General features: G+C 40.1%; 1 protein-coding gene across 1 annotated transcript; it reads left to right on the top strand.

The window, feature by feature from the left end:
- Positions 1-14,940: 14,940 nt before the first annotated feature.
- On the top strand, positions 14,941-19,896 carry P58IPK (dnaJ homolog subfamily C member P58IPK). The gene is made up of 4 exons (XM_067759113.1): positions 14,941-15,442; positions 15,661-15,774; positions 15,834-16,033; positions 18,114-19,896. The coding sequence occupies exons 1-4, from the start codon at positions 15,346-15,348 to the stop codon at positions 19,197-19,199; spliced, it is 1,497 nt and encodes a 498-aa protein (XP_067615214.1). The 5' UTR covers positions 14,941-15,345; the 3' UTR covers positions 19,200-19,896.

The raw sequence follows: 19,896 nt of genomic DNA, 5'->3' as shown, positions 1-19,896 counted from the left end.
AACAGACCAACTTAGAAGTGGCTTTAAGCAGCCTAAATGAAAACCAAACAAAAATTAAGTTTAAAATACATGTTCAGAAATTCATTCATTTTAAATGTCCCTCAATATTGAATCAATATGTGCACTTAAAATCAAAACTTATATTGTTTTCGGAATTGTTAGACTATATATAAATTTTAAATAAAATCAGCATTACTTTCTTTATACTATTACAATGGAATCAAAAAATTATAAAACGCACAGATTTTGCATTCGTTAAAGAAGCAATAGAAGAAAAGAAATTCCAAACAAATACAAATTACACCTACTAAAAATAGTTATAGATACTGTGACGAATTTTGTGCAATTCCTCTTATTTGCAACCTTCTACTAACGTTCGAATCACTAAACTGTTGAATAAATAACTCCACTATTCAATAATGAAAAATGGCATTTATGAAAGTACTTCACAATAACACTTATACTTCGCAACTGATAGCTTGCTTAAATTAAACTGATTGTCGTGCCTCTAATGTTGCCGCTTTTATACTCTTCGATTGCCTCGTTCCATACTTCTAGCCGTTTCCAGAATTAACTTAGTTACTGCTATAAAATTATATATACAAATGCACGTGTATAGCTTCTCATATGCGCGCGTATATGTGAGTGATACTTCCACAGATAATTGCCTACTTTTGGGAGCATCTGTTTGTGTTTGTGCGTCTCTTCTCCGCTGCGTGTACGTACATATGTGTAGACATAATGATTGATTCGTTTATGTAGATACAAGTGACTGCCTGCTTTATTGTTGTAGTGGCTTCGTTTACTTAGCACAGACTAGCGATGTGAGTATCACTTAGTGTCACTAATATTCGTCACACTGCCCTCCACCTAAGTCTGATTGTCCCAATCAGACAAATCTCTCGATCTAATCGCTGCTAGCCTCTCCAAATGAACCACCCTTCTGTTTCGTGTTTCCCAATTGTTTGTATGCGGTAGATGACATCACTGAACCTCTTCACAACTTTGTACGGGCCTTCCCAACTGCACCAAAATTCGGATGGAACACCTTTCCGCCGGTGAGGGTTGTATAGCAGTACTAAATCGCCCTCCCGGAAACCTTCCGAATTATTTTTCTTGTCGTACCTGTGATTCATCTTACTGCTCATTACCCTGGGCCGTTCCCTCACACTCTGTTGTTTGGCCAATGAACTACTTCGTTGAGCCTGAGCTTGACGGATTGGCTTCGCATAATCAGTATCGTTCCCACGTTTCACAACAGTAGTGCGCCCGGCTTAAAACTACCTTCGCATTCTTTCTGGGAAATTCGTTCCTTCGTTTTTGTGCGTCCATTTGGTTTTGTCAGTGCCAGTGTTTCTCTCGCAGGTACTTTTGATTTCGCTTTATTTGGCTCATTCGATCCATCAACCTTTGCCTTTGACTTGCGAGTCTTCTCCACCAGTACCCGATTTCTACTGAACCCTCTCCCCAAAGTGAAGTTAAGTGCTATATCCTGGTTCTTATAACGCATAATCCTTCTCTGCATGTCGATCCTGATGTCATGGTCAACTAAGAAGTCCACTCCCAATATAACTTCATCAATAATCTCCGCTACAACGAATTTGTGTAGAACCATGACTTTCCCAATTAAGACTTCACATATCACTTCTCCCAGGACTTGATTATACTCGCCAGGTACGCAACCTTGCTCCAGGTAATGGCTTTACTCTCCTGTAGACCAAATCAGATCGAATCAAGGAATGAGATGTACCCGTATCTACAGTCAGTACACGTTCTTTGCCATCCACATTCCCTCTGACGGTAAGACTGCTTGATTTCATTCCAATTTGCGACACAGATAGCACAGGACATTCAATAGCTGGGTCAAGTTTTCGATCTTTACATATGACTCGCTCTTGCTTATCTCCTCCAGCTTCGGTTTACGGCCACCCAAGTTGGAACTAAGTACCAGGACCGGTGCTGCAATGACAAGCAATGTGACCTGGGTTACCGCACTTGAAACATTTGATTGCACCATTATTCTTCTGTTGCGTTTGTTTTATAGCTTCTAAAATTGCGTCTACCCACTCTGGCCTTTCTACTTCCACACGGCGTGCTTTGAAAACTGGCTTACGCAGAAGCGACGCTGTTTCCTGAATCAGAGCATGTGATACCGTTTTTGCGAATGTTGGCTTTGGGTTTGCGTATGTAGCTCGCTTTGTTTCGACGTCCCGTATGCCATTTATAAAGCTCTGAATCTTTACCCTTTCAGTGTATTCCACGGGCGCGTAATGTGCCAGCCTTTCAACATCTGATGCAAACTCCTGCAAAGTCTCATTAGCTTTTTGGTAGCGGTTTTGCAACTCTATCTATATATATAAAAAGAAGTGTATATTTTGATTGTCACTCCATAACTCGAGAACGGCTCGACAGATTGCCATGAAATTTTTAGGAAAGATACAGGAAGGAGAGATGATGGTTAGTTGATTTTGAAATCCCAAATCGGTTTAGCCATATGTATATAAAAATGAATGTTTGTATGTATGTCATCGATGAACTCAAAAACTACCGAACCGATTATTATGAAAATTGTTATATATATGTATTTTTCCACGGGGAAGGTTTGTATAATGAGTACTTTGATACCGGGTGACTAGGGTCTCGAGATACAGGCCAAAACATGGACCCGGGTAACTCCAGGAAGTGTTTGTACAATATGGGTATCAAATGGAAGCTGTTTATAAGTACTTTGACACTGGGTATTTTTCTTACCCCTGGGTGACTAGGGTCTCGAGATATAGGCCAAAACGTGGACCCGGGCACTCCTAGAATGTGTTTATACAATATGGATATCAAATGAAAGCTGTTGATGAGTGCTTTAGTACAGGGTAGTTGTCATAGCTATTGGTGACTAGGGTCTCGATATATTGGCCAAAACGTGTACCAGGGTACCCCTAGGATATCAAATGAAAGCTGTTGATGAGTACTATAGCACAGGATAATTTTCATACAACTCAGAGATTAGGGTCTCGAGATATAGCCCAAAACGTGGACCCGGATACACCTAGAATATGTTTTTACATTATGGGTATCAAATTGAAGCTGTTGATGTATGCTTTAGTACAGAGTAAGTTTTACACCGCTGGGTGACCACGGTCTCGAGATATAGGTCAAAACATGGACCCGGACACACCTAGAATGTGTTTTTAAATTATGGGTATCAAATTGAAGCTGTTGATGTATGCTTTAGTACAGAGTAAGTTTTACACCGCTGAGTGACTAGGGTCTCGAGATATAGGCCAAAACATGGATTCGGATACCCCTAGAATGTGTGTGTATTTTGAATATCAAATGAAAGCTGTTGCTGAGAGCTTTTAAGTAATTTTCATTGTGATATTCTATTTAGTCGCATCAACCTGGCAAAACCGATAAATATGCATGCGAAGCCGAAATAAAGACATGAATTAATAATACCCACATACCTATTTACATACGTCCTATTCGATTTGCCTGAAATTTGGTACATAAATTAGTATTTACGATGCTTTTTTCCGGGAAGTAGACCAGAGACGTACTGGGACTGGGATTAGGACTGGGACTGAGACTGAGACTCGGAGTGGGACTGGGACTGAGACTCGGAATGGGACTGGAACAAAATACATACCACCCTCTGGGAATGGCAATAAGATATGAAGAAGAATGAGAAAAACTTGAGAGAAGAGAAAAGAGAGAAGGAGACTGAGAAAGAGATAGAATGAGACGAAGATGGAGATAGATGAAGCGAAAAATACGGAGGGAGGAGTGAATACAAAGATTAGGAAAAAGTGTAGAGGGGCGAGGGCAGAGTTAGACGGAAAAAGCTCATTAAAATGTATGCAGATATACCAAATTTAGGGCAGAACAACGTCTGCCGGGTCTGCTAGTTTGGTATATCTGCTTCCTGTGTTCGCTTCCGTATCGCCTCTCTAGAGCGCTCATCAATGTTTCGTAATTGTTCCGCTCCCCATCGGGAATAGTCTGTAGGATTTCAGCAGCAGATCCTTTCAATGCCACGAATAGTGCAGCAACTTTATCTTCAGCACTCCAGTTGTTCACTGCTGCGGTCTTCTCAAACTGAATCTTAAACACCTGAAAAGGAACAGAGCCGTCAAAAGATGGAGTTTTTACCTTCGTATTGCTTGCTGAAACAACTGGGCGATTTAGTTGCAACTCCTGTATATGACCTCACAATGTTTCAATCTCGGCATCGATTTTGTTCTCGAGTTGCAGAATTTTTGTGTCCTGCGCCTCCATCTTCGAAGAAATACGTCCTTCTTGCTATTCCAGTTGTGCAGAGATCAGCGCTGAAATTTGTGCCGAAATTTCGGATATTCGTGCCTCTTGTGCTTCAATATTTGATGTTATAGGGCTCTCCAGTGATTCCAAATGAGATGCTATACGTGTCTCCTGTGTTTCCAGTTGGGGTGCCATATTTGTGGATATTTGTGATGACATTTCTGTTATGCGTGTTTCCTGGGTTTCCATTTTTGCCGATATCTGTGATAACAAAGCCAATATCGCATTATTCTCGCCGCGTGCGACTGGACTCGGACTTCCGATCTTCTCTTCAATTTTTGTTGTTGTGTCGTCCCCATCAGGATGAAAGACATCATCATCCACATTAATTCCTTCCAACTCCATTACCTCTCGTAGCCGTGCTTAGATCTTATTGCCGGCTGTCCAACTCCCTCTTCAGTTGCTGGATCCTCAATTTACTCAACTTTGCCATGTCCAAGTTGTATTCGCAATCTTCGTAATTAATTTAACAAATCCTCTTCTGACACCAATTGTAACGAATTTTGTGCAATTCCTCTTATTTGCAACCTTCTACTAACGTTCGAATCACTAAACTGTTGAACGGCGGCCGCCGTGGTGTGATGGTAGCGTGCTCCGCTACCACACCGTATGCCCTGGGTTCACACCCCGGGCAAAGCAACATCAAAATTTTAGAAATAAGGTTTTTCAATTAGAAGACAATTTTTCTAAGCGGGGTCGCCCCTCGGTAGTGTTTGGCAAGCGCTCCGGGTGTATTTCTGTCATCTCAGTGAAAACTCATCTGCCTTGCAGATGCCGTTCGGAGTCGGCATAAAACATATAGGTCCCGTCCAGCCAATTTGTAGGGAAAATCAAAAGGAACACGACGCAAATTAGAAGAGAAGCTCGGCTTTAGATCTCTTCGGAGGTTATCACGCCTTACATTTATTTATTTACTATTCAGTAATGCAAAATGGCCTTTATTAAAGTACTTCACAATAACACTTATACTTCGCAACTGATAGCTTGCTTAAATCAAACTGATTGTCGTGCCTCTACTGTTGCCGCTTTTATACTCTTCGATTGCCTCGTTCCATACTTCTAGGCGTTTCCAGAATTAACATAGTTACTGCTATAAAATTATAACAACAAATGCACGTGTATAGCTTCTCATATGCGCGTGTATATGTGAGTGACACTTCCACAGATAATTGCCTACTTTTGGGAGCATCTCAGATAAGATATATGCATGTGTTTGTGCGTCTCTTCTCCGCTGCTTGTACGTACATATGTGTAGACATAATAATTGATTCGTTTATGTAGATACAAGTGACTGCCTGCTTTATTGTTGTAGTGGCTTCATTTACTTAGCATCAGACTAGTGATGTGAGTATCACTTTGTGTCACTAATATTCGTCACAATACCTTTATATTTTAAATACTTAATTAGAAAATTAATACATAATTTCATAGCAGGGATGCACCTTAACGTTAAGCTAATCGTTTATCAAAAAATTTCCACCGTTTCCGTTGAAACACTTCGAAATATTATCGATAAAGAAATTATCAAAATAAATTGTATCTCGTTTTTAACTGAAACGAAAAGCTTTCGTTAACGTTAAAAACGTTAACAAAAACGTTATAATTTATGTTTCAATTGTGCTGGCAATGCTATAGCAGTGGTGAAGCCGTAAGGTGGCAACAACGAGCGCACATACACACACAAACTCTATGTAATTTGTTTGTGTAATTCGTTGGTGGTAATGTCAAAAATACTTTGAGAAATGTTCGTACTGTCAAAATTCATGAGAAAAGTTGCAATCAGCTTGGCTAATGCTTTCACCTTTAATGACTCCGCCATCAATCAGCTTTGCCAGCATAGTTTGAAATTAATAATCAACATAAACGATTTGATTTCGTTTTGATATGGCAGAAAACGAAACGAAATCATTTCGTTAATTTGACGATCTTAACGTTAATAAACGAAACGAAATGACTTCGTTTCGTTTATTAACGTTGATTATCGTAACGAAATGAAATCGTTTCGTTGGTTAAGCATGCCTGGTTCATAGTATGCAACTATAGATAATAAAAAGGTAATTATATATCGTCGACTTATATTCAATACCTTCCAGCAAAAAGTTTAACGAAAATGAGTTTTTGGTGATAAAAAGATCTTAAGACTTTAATGCCCGGTTTTTCAGTGCGAGTTTAAACTACACCTGTTAACTACAGTTTAACCTTTCCAATTCGGCCGCTTAAGCTGAGATGAACAGAAAAATTGCATGTTATCGATCAAAGTGGCAAGGTCAATCTCTCTCTAGTCAACTTTGACTGTAGGCAAAGAAGAGGAAAGGAAGGTTAACGCAGCTAACTGGATTGAAAGATGCAACTTTTCCTTACTTACTTACTTAAGCTGGATACATTGGTGCTTTATCGGTAACCGTATCGGTAACCTTATAACAGCTGATTCGACCAACCTTATAGGAATCAATGCAATCGATTATTGGTGCCGCTAATGTCGTAACCGTATCGTAGCCAACCAATTGGGTTTTGGTTTACCGTCGTAACAATAAACAGCTGATTACGTTAGGGATACGGATACAGCGATACGACATACGGCACCAATGACTCCGGCTTTAATTGGCGATTAACCGTCTAAACGGTTATGGCCGTCCAACAAGGCACGCCAGTCGCTCCGCCAACCGGCGCCAATTGGTCACACAAAGGGAGTTTAAATCGTTTTCCACCTGGTCCTTCCAACGGAGTGGGGCCGCCCTCTACCTCTGCTTCCATAGGCGGGTTCCGATAGAAACACTTTCTTGGCCGGAGCATCTTCTTTCATTCGCATAACATGGCCTAGTCAGCGCAGCCACTGCGTTTAATTCGCTGGACTATGTTGATGTCTGCGTATAGCTCGTACAGCTCATCATAAAATCTTTTTGGGTACTCGCCATCGCCAACGCGTAGAGGTCCATAAATCTTTCGAAGAACTTTTCTCTCGAACACTCCCAAAGCCGCTTGATCTGCTGTTGTCATGGTCCATGCTTCTGCCCCATATAGCAGGACGGGTACGATAAGTGACTTGTAGAGTATGATTTTCGTTCGCCGAGAGAGGACTTTACTTTTCAATTGCCTACCTAGTCCAAAGTAGCATTTATTGGCAAGATTGATTCTTCGCTGTATTTCAGTGCTGATGTTGTTGCTAGTGTTGATGCTGGTTCCCAAATAAACGAAGTCTTTTAATATTTCGAAATTATGGCTGCCAACAGTAGCGTGGTTGCTAAAGCGCATATGCGCTGACTCTTTGCTCGATGACAACAGGTACTTCGTTTTGTCCTCATTCACCATCAAACCCATCTTTACCACTTCTTCTTCCAGTTTGGAGTAAGCAGAACTAACGGCGCGAGTGTTTAGGCCGATGATATCAATGTGATCAGCATACGCCAGTAATTGCACGCTTTTATAGAATATTATTCCAGAGCGGTTAATTTCTGCAGCTAGTATAATTTTCTCCAGCATCAAATTAAATAAATCGCACGATAGGGGGTCACCCTGTCTGAAACCTCGTTTAGTTTCGAGTGGCTTGGAGAGGTCCTTCCCAATTCTGACTGAGTTGATGGTGTTGCTCAACGTCGACGAAGAGGTGATGTGTGTCGATTCTCTTTTCACGGGTTTTTTCCAAGATTTGGCGCGTTGTGAAAATCTGGTCGATGGTACATTTACCAGGTCTGAAGCCGCACTGATAAGGTCCAATCAGCCGGTTCACGGTGGGCTTCAATCTTTCGCACAATACACTTGAAAGGACTTTATATGCGATATTAAGAAGACTGATTCCACGATAGTTGGTGCATTTTGCAATATCCCCCTTCTTGTGGACTGGGCAAAGAACACTTAGATTCCAACCGTCGGGCATGCACTCGTCCGCCCATATTTTGCTAAGAAGCTGCTGCATGCGCCCTACCAACTCCTCGCCGCCGTATTTGAATAGATCCGCAGGCAATCCATCAGCGCCCACGGCCTTGTTGTTTTTCAATCTGGTTATTGCTATTCTAACGCGCCAGTTGTTTTTTCGTGGCCGCCGGTAACCAATTTTATCCTCGGCGGCAGTACGAAGTGCTTTGGAGATATGCTCCCACTGTTCCTGTATTCCTTCAGGATGAGTTGTGCTCTCAGAGAGCAGGTATGAGAGTCGAGTTGCGAAATCATTGGCAGTCTGTTGTGATTGAAACTTTTCAACGTCTAGCTTTCCTTGTGTTTTTTGTTCCTTGGTTTTAGCCGCGACTTTTCCACGCAGACAAAATTGATGTGCTTGTTCTCCATGCAAATAACGAGCTACTTCCGCTAGTTTCCATGGGAATAATGAAACCGTGTTAGTTTTTCATCGCTGTTTGAAACGCGTGGGAGCGACAATAGAAAGTTGGATTTTCCCTGAATTGACAGCTCCTTACTGTTATCTATGTTCCTTGAAAATTGATATCATTGCCTCCGGTATAAAACACTAGCACTTAATCCACTCTTAACACACAAAAAAATAAAGTATGGTGTAACACTTTTCCGAGTAATATCAAAACAAATTTTTGTGTACTTTCAAATTTAGCACCAAAATAGTGCAATGTGAAAAAGTTTGGTAAAATTGTACAGTATTGCACTTTTCGGAGTGATATCAAAAATAATTTTGGAGTCAACGTTGTTGTTCGTTGTATTGTGTATATATGTTTTATATATGTGAGAAGCAAGCCGCAGTGGTATGGAGGTATGATGATCCGCCTTTCATACCGAATGTCCGAATGGGTTCAAGTCACTGACAAAGCAACCTCTAAATTTATTATTTATTATTATTATTTAAATGCTAGAGGCAATTGAATATCAACCTACGATACCTATAACAATGGGCCATATGCATGCAAGTTGTGAAGTAAATTTTGAATAATAATAAAAACTATATTGGAATTTCAATAAATTGCTATGAAAAAAGCGTTAACTAGTTTTATACATATAGCCCAAAAGCTATTAACAATAGCTTATGAACAATTACTTTGAACATACTAAATTTTCTGGAACCATGTACTTATGTATATAATGAATAAATTATTTAAATGAAATGCATTTATTGTGTGTTATGCAATTATTTAGATAAATTAATTTTATAAACAAGAAAATAAATAAGAAATTTGTAGTTATAATTTGTCAGTTACCGATTTATAAGTAGGTAAATATATACATAGTTCGAAAATTAAATGCTCGTGTTCATTGTATCCTAATACACTCTTGTATTAAAAATTTCGGCTTTGGTGGCGTGGGCCAGGTTTCATAGAACTTCAGTCAGCCGAGCAAGAAATTCTACTTAGTCAAGACGAATCAGAAGTACATCGTAGTGAAATGCGCATCGTTTCAGGAGTGGCTAGTCTTCCTTCTGCCTATCCACTAGCAACTCGACGCCTAGATGGTCAGGTCATACCATTGGACGAACGATTCAGTTCCATGCAGCGATTATTGGGTACGGTGGCCATCATGCTGCGTTGGTTGGGTAGATGTCGACACCTTCGCCAACCTGTCATAAGCGCCAGAGAAAGAGACGAGGCATTGAATGTCTTGATTCGCTTTGAGCAACAGAGACACTTCAAGGTCGAAATGAATCAGTTGAAGACTGCTTTAGGTTTGTCATCTTCCTATAAATTAATCTCATTGAATTCATTTATAGATGAGCATCAGATGTTACGTGTCGGAGGTCGGCTCGCTAAGGCAGATGTAGAGGATGATCAACGTTTTCCTATAATACTTCCGAAATCTACTCCATTAGTTCAGCTTCTAATACGACGAGTCCACGAGACCACGCTCCATGGTGGAACCCAGCTGATGCTGTATACTTTACGACGCAGGTATTGGATGTTGAATGCTAGACAGGTCGTCAAAACTTGTATACACAGATGTGTGGTGTGTCGTCGTCATCGAGGTCAAATGTTTCAACAGCAAATGGCTTCGTTACCCGGGCAGAGAGTTAAGCCTGTAAGACCATTCGTTTCATCTGGCGTAGATTACTGTGGACCGTTCACTCTGCGTATCGGTGCGAAACGCTCTCGCACTCTCGTTAAAACGTATTTGGCAATATTTGTATGCATGGCTACTAAGACCGTTCACATAGAAGTGGTTGACGACCTGTCCGCACAAGCCTTCATCGACGCATTCACCCGCTTCATTAGCCGCCTTGGTCCGTGTTGTGATTTATACAGCGACAACGGCACTGCCTTCGTAGGCGCTAATCGACTTCTCCAAGAAGACTTTTCGGCATGGCAAAGCGCTTATACTCAACACTCCTTAGCGAGCACAGGGACGAATTGGCATTTCATCACACCGAGTGCTCCTCATCAAGGTGGCCTTTGTGAGGCTGCTGTCAAGAGCGCTAAACGTCACTTGGTCCGCTGTGTTGGTTCGCAAACTTTGTGGTATGGTCAATTACAGACTTTAGCCGCACGCATTGAGGCGTGTCTGAATTCTCGTCCGATAACTCCGCTCTACGATGATCCTCACGACAAACTTGCATTAACACCCGGCGATTTCCTTATCGGCGCTCCGCTTCTGGCTGTTCCAGAACCAGACGTACGCCATATTCCAACCAACCGTTTGAAGCAATGGCAATGGGTCAGACAAGTGCACCAAGAGTTCTGGCGGCGATGGAGTGAGGAGTACCTGATTACACTGCAACGGCGCAATAAGTGGCAAAGGCGCAAACCAGATATAAAGATCGGTGATATTGTGGTGGTTAAGAGCGAGAACCTACCGCCAACTCAGTGGCGCATGGGTCGTGTGACAGAAGTCCATCCTGGCGACGATGGTGCCATACGCAATGTCACCTTGAAGACCGCCAGTGGAATTATGCAGCGAGCTGTCCAGAAACTGTGCCGCCTCTTCGACCAAGAGGATTTCGAGTCCGCCGACTCGACCGGCCAGGATGTTACGAATTACTCTTCGGAATGCTTTACCAAACGTCATTAAACAAATGAAACGTTACGTCCCGTCAACTGAAGGAAATTTTATATTGACTGTATGGCAGCACTGTCACATACATATATGTACCAGTATTTTTTTCTCTCAATTTTGTGTCATCATTTTGCGCTTGTAATTTTCATAGTTCATCATTCTTAATAAACGGTTCAATCTGTTCAGTTATATTATACTTAATTCCGCGGTACAGTTATTACTAACAGAATATATATCACCATGTTTCACGTTTTTATATTGGAAACTAAAGGAGAAATGGCCAAAAATCTTTCTATCTGAACGATCGGTTGTATGGGATCTATACTATATATAACTCCGATCAAAGTGATTTTTTCAGGATATCTTCTATGATATATTAGAATATATATCACCGAGTTTCACGTTTATACTTTTTAAATTGCGGCAGGAATGACCAAAGTCGTCTTATCTGAATGATCGGTTGTATGGAATATATATGTTATAGTGGTCCGATCCTAACGGATCCGACAAATATCTAGTATAATACAAAAATACATCCTTGTGCCAAATTTCATTGAGATATCTCAAAATTTGAGGGACTAGTTTGCGTTCAAACAGACAGACGGACGGACGGACATGGATATATCAACTCAGTTCGTCGCCCTGATCAATTCGGTATTCATAATGGTGAGTCTATCTTCTATATTTCTCAACGTTACAAGCATCGGACCAAAGTTAATATACCATTTCATGTTCATGAAAGGGATAAAAATAAAATAAAGTTAAAAAACTATCTAACTAAAAAAATTCAATTATTATTTATTAAATTAAATTGAATTAAATTATATTAAATTTAACTTAATTAATTAAATTAAATAGATTTTTAATCCGTTTGATATCTAAAAGTTTTGGATTTATTTTCGAAAAATGATCGATATGCTATAAGTATCTGATTGCTACCAATTCCTTATCGGAGTGTTATCGAAAAGTTATCGATTTGTTATCAAAATAGTACGTAGTTCTTCGTTGATACTCTTGTGGGTGTTAATACTGGTTTACAGGCAAATTAAGTCCTCTACTGGTTTACAGGAAAATTAAGTCCTCTACACTTTCGAAGTGATAGCTGCTAATAGTGGCGTGGTTGCCAAGATGAAATGACCCGACTTTGCTTGATCACAACAGCTGTTTAGTTTATTTTGCCGCTTTGGTCGATATTAGATTTACAAGGTCTGAAACCTATCATGAGCCAGGTGAGTGAACTTTGTCAGTGAGGCTTTAGTGAATTGTGAAGGACCTCTCCGTCACATAACTGAGGGAACGCGGGGCTAAAACTCTCTGACCGACACATTTCGACTGGCAATATGGGCAATGAGGCCCTTTGAGCATTACGAGTTCATAGGAGTGGACAGCAGTCTCGCGTTGGCCGATATTCCAAGGATTTGGAAAAGTCTTATAGGTGCTCTCACTCTGCCTACACAAATAATAAACATATTTCCTGCATCAGACACTGTCAACCATGACTAAGGCATCAATGGCTAGGCAAAAAAGCTACTCCGACACCTCACATGCATCTAAATGTTAGTGCTTCGCTAGAAATATCCAGCCCTTGTATAGGAATACAAGCTGCAATCATTACTTATGATTTTTCGGCAGCTTGCGAAGCTGCCATGATAGAATGGAAGAGACTAAGAGACACATGATCTGCAATTGGGACGAATCTCAAGACGAAGACAAAAGATATACGGACTACCTTAAATAAAATATGGGCACATATACCAACTAGAGTCCACACTAATTTTCGAGGATTAGCCCATTCGTAAACATTCTCTATTGCACACTTCTATTGCAAGGATTTGTGCTTGAAAAATAGTGGGATATCCCAGGCAGCTCCCGTTTTTCCGTCATCAAATTTTGATCCATGCGTGAATCAGACCTTTGAGTCAGGGGCTTGATTTGTATTCCCTGTTTCCCAAAGAGTTCTGTCCACAATAGATACCTCAACATTCTGTGAGATTCTGAGCGTGGAGGCCATTGCATCACGAAGTCGCAAGAAATTGTGATACAAATGAGCACAATAAAAAAGAATATAATGAAAAGCTGAAAACATAGCTTTTGCTGAATTGTCACAAAGCGGGGCACTTCAGCAAAGAACTGCTTGTAAAGAATAAAGAGATGTCTTCGTGAGCACTTTCATGGGATTCGGTATTTACGAGCAGAAACCATTAATCTAGAAAACCACAAATAGCTCCCAAGTCTTATTTAAATAAATAAATGTAAGGCGCGATAGCCTCCGAAGAGATTTAACGCCGAGCTTCTTTTCCAATTTGCGTCGTGCTCCTTTTAATTTTTCCTACAAATTGGCGGGACGGGACCTACTTGTTTTATGTCGACTCCGAACGGCATCTGCAAGGCAGATGAGTTTTTACTGAGAGCTTTTCATGGCACAAATACACTCGGAGTGCTTGCCAAACACTGCCGAGGGGCGACACCGCTTAGAAATATTTTCTTGTAATTGAAAAACCTTGTTTCTAAAATTTTGATGCTGCTTTGCCCGGGGCGTGAACCTAGGGTCTTCGTTGTGGTAGGCGGAGCACGCTACCATCACACCGCGGCGGCCACAGAGTCTATATACATCTTTGACAGATCTCGCACTGTGAATTCCGTTATTAAGATATGTTGTGCCACACTTACACAACTTCGGCAGCGGGTTAGGGGGTTAGAATATACCCGCGGTAGGTATGTCTGTCGTAAGAGGCGACTAAAATACTGGATTCAAGGGGTTTGTGTGGCACAGCGCTTTCAGGTTGCCAGTGCAATACATAGCTTGTCCAAACCCGATTGTCAACCTCACTTATCCGTGGCGAATCCTGTTTCATTAACAGCTGATGCTCTGGCGAACCCGAATTCCTCATGGATTTAGGGGGTCGGAGGGCGGTATGGCGTAGAAGGTCGCATGTGGTCATAACAAATCGTTTCCGAGATGGTCGGGCTTGATAATGGAACGTACCGGATCTGCATCCGGCAAAGGACCATCAACTCGATAACACTCCCCAAGGCCTTCAGGGAGTGTCCTTATCGCTACAACAACAACAACAGCAACAGCTCTTACTTTTCATGTATGTCCTGCATGCAATGTCTCCGACATGACCCCAACCATCTTTCAAATTGTAAAATAATACTAATTTCACTACGGTTGTTGCTGTTGTAGAAGTGCTTCGCCCCATTCCATAGGTGCGATTACACACAAGTTGTCAGCAATTTATCTACGGTCGTCCAACTCTGTTGAATATTAAGTTTCCTTAAACTTCCGTTAAAGGACTTGGATTAGCTCAACAACAACAATAATGCGAGGATACAGCGCAAAACAATATAAAGCCTTCTCCAAAAGCATTATGTAAGACAACTTTACAAAATTAGCTCTTTTCGAAATATAATAAAATATCAGTTCGTGAAATAAGAATAGTAAATTGGGATAACGGATATCGGCTATGCTAACGAATATCCGCCTAAACACAAGTACTGGAAACAACACCACTTGTCGGGAGAAGCAACTTGTCGAAAGATTGATAACAAATCAACCAATCAGCGAAGACCACATAGCGAATGCAACACTGCATTCTATCAGAAACTCAAAGAGGCTATTGATCTCTATCACACTTCAAAAATGTAAAGCACTTGTACTAGCATGCTGTTTCGCTGGATGTAAGTCTTTTCTCGACTGACGTGTGTTTGACAACAGGCCTGTGAAGAAGCAGAAGTTAATACAATTGTAGGAAGCTCTTATTTATTTTATATTAAACACTACAGAAGCAAGCATTTAATAAGATAATTAGCGATTGAGGGACTTTAATAATACTAAGCTGAATTTTTAATGTAACAAAGTTGTAAGAAAAGTAGGCGTGAAAAAATTTAGGTGTCGTTTTTCAAAGTTTTTGGCCGGAAAGTGCACCACCGGGTCTAGTGTACAGCGTTTGGGAGTATTCATTTTTTTGTAGCAGTGCTTAAATATTTAGAAAGTGGCAGTAGTTTATACATAATACTTTTCCTTTTTAATATATAAAACATCGGCTGCTGGAGACGGCATTGCTTGAAGCCAAACATCAATTACACACAATGGTAGTGCCGCTGAATGATATGCTGCATTTTGCCAGCGGGGAAAGAAAGCTGACAGCCTGTGTTTTGTTATTGCTACTTGAACTATTTCTAGAAGGTATGTGGTTTTTATTTAAATCGTAATAAAGTTCGCTTAAATTATGAATTATTTCAAGGCATTTAGTAATGCTTACAACAAGTAAATGAGTTATAAATAATGTTTTATTATTCTCTCTCTACTTTTATTTAACTACTGCCAACTGTGCAAACACGCTGCCTTGCTGCTCTTCAAAAACAATAACAACAAAACTGATATTAATATAACCTTAACCTTAGGCGCTGCGTCAGAGCCAAATCAAGCAGATATTGAAAACCATCTGGAGTTAGGAAAAAAATTTCTTGCAATTGGACAGCTCTCAGATGCACTTACACATTATCATGCAGCTGTTGGTGAGTAAAAGACATTAGCCATATTATTGGACAATTATATATGTTTTTTTTTATGGCAGAGGGTGATCCAAACAATTACTTAACACTTTTCAAACGTGGTACCGTCTACTTGGCCCTAAGTAAAGCACGTTTTGCCATTCAAGATTTTACACGGGTGTTGGAGCTAAAACCAGATTTTGTGGCAGCGCGATTGCAACTCGGCATTGTGCATATGAAAAGTGGCGAATATAAATTAGCCGCAGAGGACTTTAAACAAGTGGTAGGTACAAACACTAATCAAGTGTGGGTAACGTTTTACAAAACGGTGCACCATCTAATTTTTTTCAAAAATTATCAAAGGTGGTATCAGAAGACGCGCCTCGACATCCGCTTTAAGAATCAGAAAGCAGAAATCAATAATTTTATAATAAAATGATAAATAAACAAAATGACCCCTAGAGGGTCCGAAATATGGGTCCCGATCCATAGTTTTTTTTTTTTTTTTTTTGCATAAAACACCCTTCTGCGTTGGCGGCCTTTGGCCGCGCTTATAAAAAATTACCCTGGGTGGGTCCGACACCCGTTTGGGAAGGAAAACTAAATGCGGTCAGAACAATCTTCTGCATTAGTGTGTGTGTGTACAACAAATCTGCCAAAAAAACAACACCCACATGAAAATTTGAACCGATTTTTTGCTTATATCGTTTTACAGAAATAAAAAATTAAATTTTCGCTTTCGGATTCTAAAAACGGTCTCGACCGTCTTTTGATACCACCTTTGATAATTTTTGATAACAATTAGGTGGTGCATCGTCTTGTAAAACGTTACCCAAGTGTGTTATGAAATCCAATTGATGTAGCAATCGGATTCATTTTATGAACATTCAGTCGTGTTTAATTTCAGTTAACTTTCAAAATCTAATTCCATCATTTCACTGCTTGTTTGTCTATGATCTCTGTTGTTGTTGTAGCAGTACTTCGCCCCATCCAATAGGTGCGACCGATCACAAATTGTCATCAATATCCTCTAACGGGAGTCCAGGGAAACTTGGTGTTTCAACAGGGGTCGACCATAATTTGAGGGGTGTTAGAGGCGTTGGTTCCACATTACAATTAAAGAGATGGTTGGTGTCATGTAAGGACACATTGCAAGCGGGGCATACATTTTGTATGTCGGGATTGATTCTGGATAGGCAAGAGTTTACCCTGTTAGTCCAGTTCGAAGTTGAGCTAGAGTCACTCGCGTTTCCCTGGGGAGTGTGCGTTCCTCTTCCGCAAGTTTTGGGAATCTTCTTTGAGTACTGGATTCACCGGGCAATTCCTGGCATAAAGGTCCGACGCCTGTTTGTGGAGTTCACTAAGGACTTGCTTATGTTTATTTCTTCATACGGCTGAGTTCTCAGGTGCCGTATTTTCTCATTATGCTTACGGAGATGGCTCGTTTTCGGTACAATTGCGGCTGCATGCTCACGAAAATGTAGATCCTGATCAAACGTCACACCCAAGATTTTGGGGTGTTGGACAGTCTGTAGCTTAGTTCCATCGACGTGGTTATTCAAAATGGTCGACATTTGGGACGTCCATGTTGTAAATACGGTCGCGGAGGATTTAGTCGGCGATAATGCCAGGGTTCGCGAGGCGAAAAAACTGGAGAGATCACGGAGATAGCCGTTTATTCTGTTGCAAAGCTCATCGATCTTTGGCCCGGGCCTGTGGCCATTATTGTGCAGTCAGCGGCGTAGGAAACGATAGTAACTCCTGGTGGTGATGGTAGCTTTGATATGTAGAAGTTAAACAAAATTGGGGATAGTACACCACCATGTAGAAGTTAAACAAAATTGGGGATAGTACACCACCCTGTGGCACCCCTTGTTTAATTCTTCTTGGTTTTGATTTTTCGTTTCTAAATTGCAACGATGCCTGCCGACCTCACAAATAATTTGCGGTCCACCTTTTAAGACATGGGGAAGGGTAGACCCTTCCAGGTCTTGCAGTAACGTGCCGTGGTTGACCGTATCAAAAGCTTTCTAGATAGGTCTAGCGCAACGAGTACTGTTCTGTGGTGGGGATTTTGATTTAAGCCGCAATTTATCTGGGTACTAATGGTATTTAGCGAGGTGGTTGTGCTATGGAGTCATTTAATATACCTAATAGGTGTGTTCTTTCATTTAGTTATAAGTGGACTATTCAGTTTTAATAACTTCGTATCGAGCCTGTAAGATTCTTTTTGATCATAGACTGAATAAATTAAACATAAACAAGATGCATGTTTTTATTTTATGCTATTTTTTAACGATGTATATTGGAACGAATTTCCGTTTTTTAACTCTAAATCTAAAATTTTTTCTCCTCTCTTATAGCTTCAGGAAGATCCCCACAATGAGCTTGCCAAAGAACATTTCCAACGCATTGATGCAGCTATAGAACAATGGGAAATTATCAAAGATTTAAAACGTCGAGGTGATGCGCGCAACATAATACCAATGATAACACAATTGCTAGAAATCTCACCATGGGCAACTGAGTTCCGTCAAGCGCGGGCAGATGCTAATATTGCTATAAATGAGATACAGTCTGCCATATCCGATCTCCGTTCAGTGAATAAACTTTCACAGGACAGTACAGCTGGCTATTATCGTATTGCATTGTTACTGTACAAATTGGGTCAGGCTACGAATGCGCTCAAAGAGATACGTGAGTGTTTGCATCTTGATCCCGAACATAAAGACTGTTTCCCATTCTACAAGAAGCTTAGAAAAGTGGAGAAAAATTTATCGAATGCCGAACAAGCGCAAGAACATAAACAATATGCTGATTGTATAACATATGCTGAATCAGCGTTAAAACAAGAGAAGGAAGAAAAAATGATTATATATGAAACTAAGCGTTTGCTTTGCTCGTGCTATACACGGGATGAACAATACGCTAAGGCTATAGGTCACTGTAAAGAAGCGCTCGAAATAGTGCGTGATCCACAATTGTTGTGCGTACGCGCTGATGCTTATATCGGCTCAGAAATGTATGATGATGCCATACACGACTATCAGAAAGCATTGGAATTGGATGAGAATTTACAATGTGCCAAAGAAGGCATCGAAAAAGCGAAAAAAATGCAAAAACAAGCTGAGCGACGAGATTATTATAAAATTCTTGGCGTTAAACGGAATGCAAGCAAACAAGAAATAGTCAAAGCATATCGTAAAGCAGCACAAAAATGGCATCCAGATAATTTTAAGGATGAGGAGAAAAAAATCGCTGAAAAGAAATTTATCGATATTGCGGCAGCTAAAGAAGTACTGACCGATCCCGAAAAACGAAAAAAATTCGATATGGGTGAAGATCCTCTCGATCCAGAGAGTCAACAAGGTGGCTTCCCTCGTGATGGTAGTCCATTTGCACATTTCCAACATGGTTCACCCTTCCAATTTAAATTTCACTTTAACTAGGAATATGATATTCATCAGGCGAAAACTATAAACCATTATATGATTAGCGTCGTATATGTAGCATTAGTCGGTTTGTTATCAGGTCTTTTTTATTTAATTCTAATACGATTGATTTAGTATAAGCCTGTGAGCAATGTGCGTTACTACTGTTGCCATACAATCAAATTAGCAATACATGCAGTATGTACGTACATTTGCTATATTTGCTTGTTACTTTTTTTTCTTCTTTTTTAATTTAAATTGACTGTAAAGAAATATGCATAATGTACATACGATCAATTTGTATGCACTAATGTATTTATATGCATATGTGCATACGTAATGATTTAGAAAACAATTGTTTTTGTAAAATTAGCGCTTCAAATTGCAAATGTCGTCAACGCTCAATTACTTTCTATACATATTCTTATTAATCATAAACCTTTCTATCTGTCCCCATTGCAACTTAATTGCTTTAACTGAAAACGGCATCCCAAACTATATTATTTTGCTATAAGAATCAATTAAATTTATTTGTAAATAGTAGGATAAATTAACAAAAATGTATATTCCTATTTCTTTTCTTAAATAGGAACGATATAACTGTATAAGAAGTAGTACTAAATTTTAAAGTTGAAAAATAAAACCATAAACATATTAATGTATTTGAAACGAATTAAAAAAATATATAATGAACGCGGAAAATATGTTTAAATGA

Source organism: Eurosta solidaginis, chromosome 1 (genome assembly GCF_040869045.1).
Source record: "Eurosta solidaginis isolate ZX-2024a chromosome 1, ASM4086904v1, whole genome shotgun sequence".
Lineage (NCBI taxonomy): Eukaryota > Metazoa > Arthropoda > Insecta > Diptera > Tephritidae > Eurosta > Eurosta solidaginis.
This window is presented reverse-complemented; position numbering and strand designations above follow the sequence as displayed.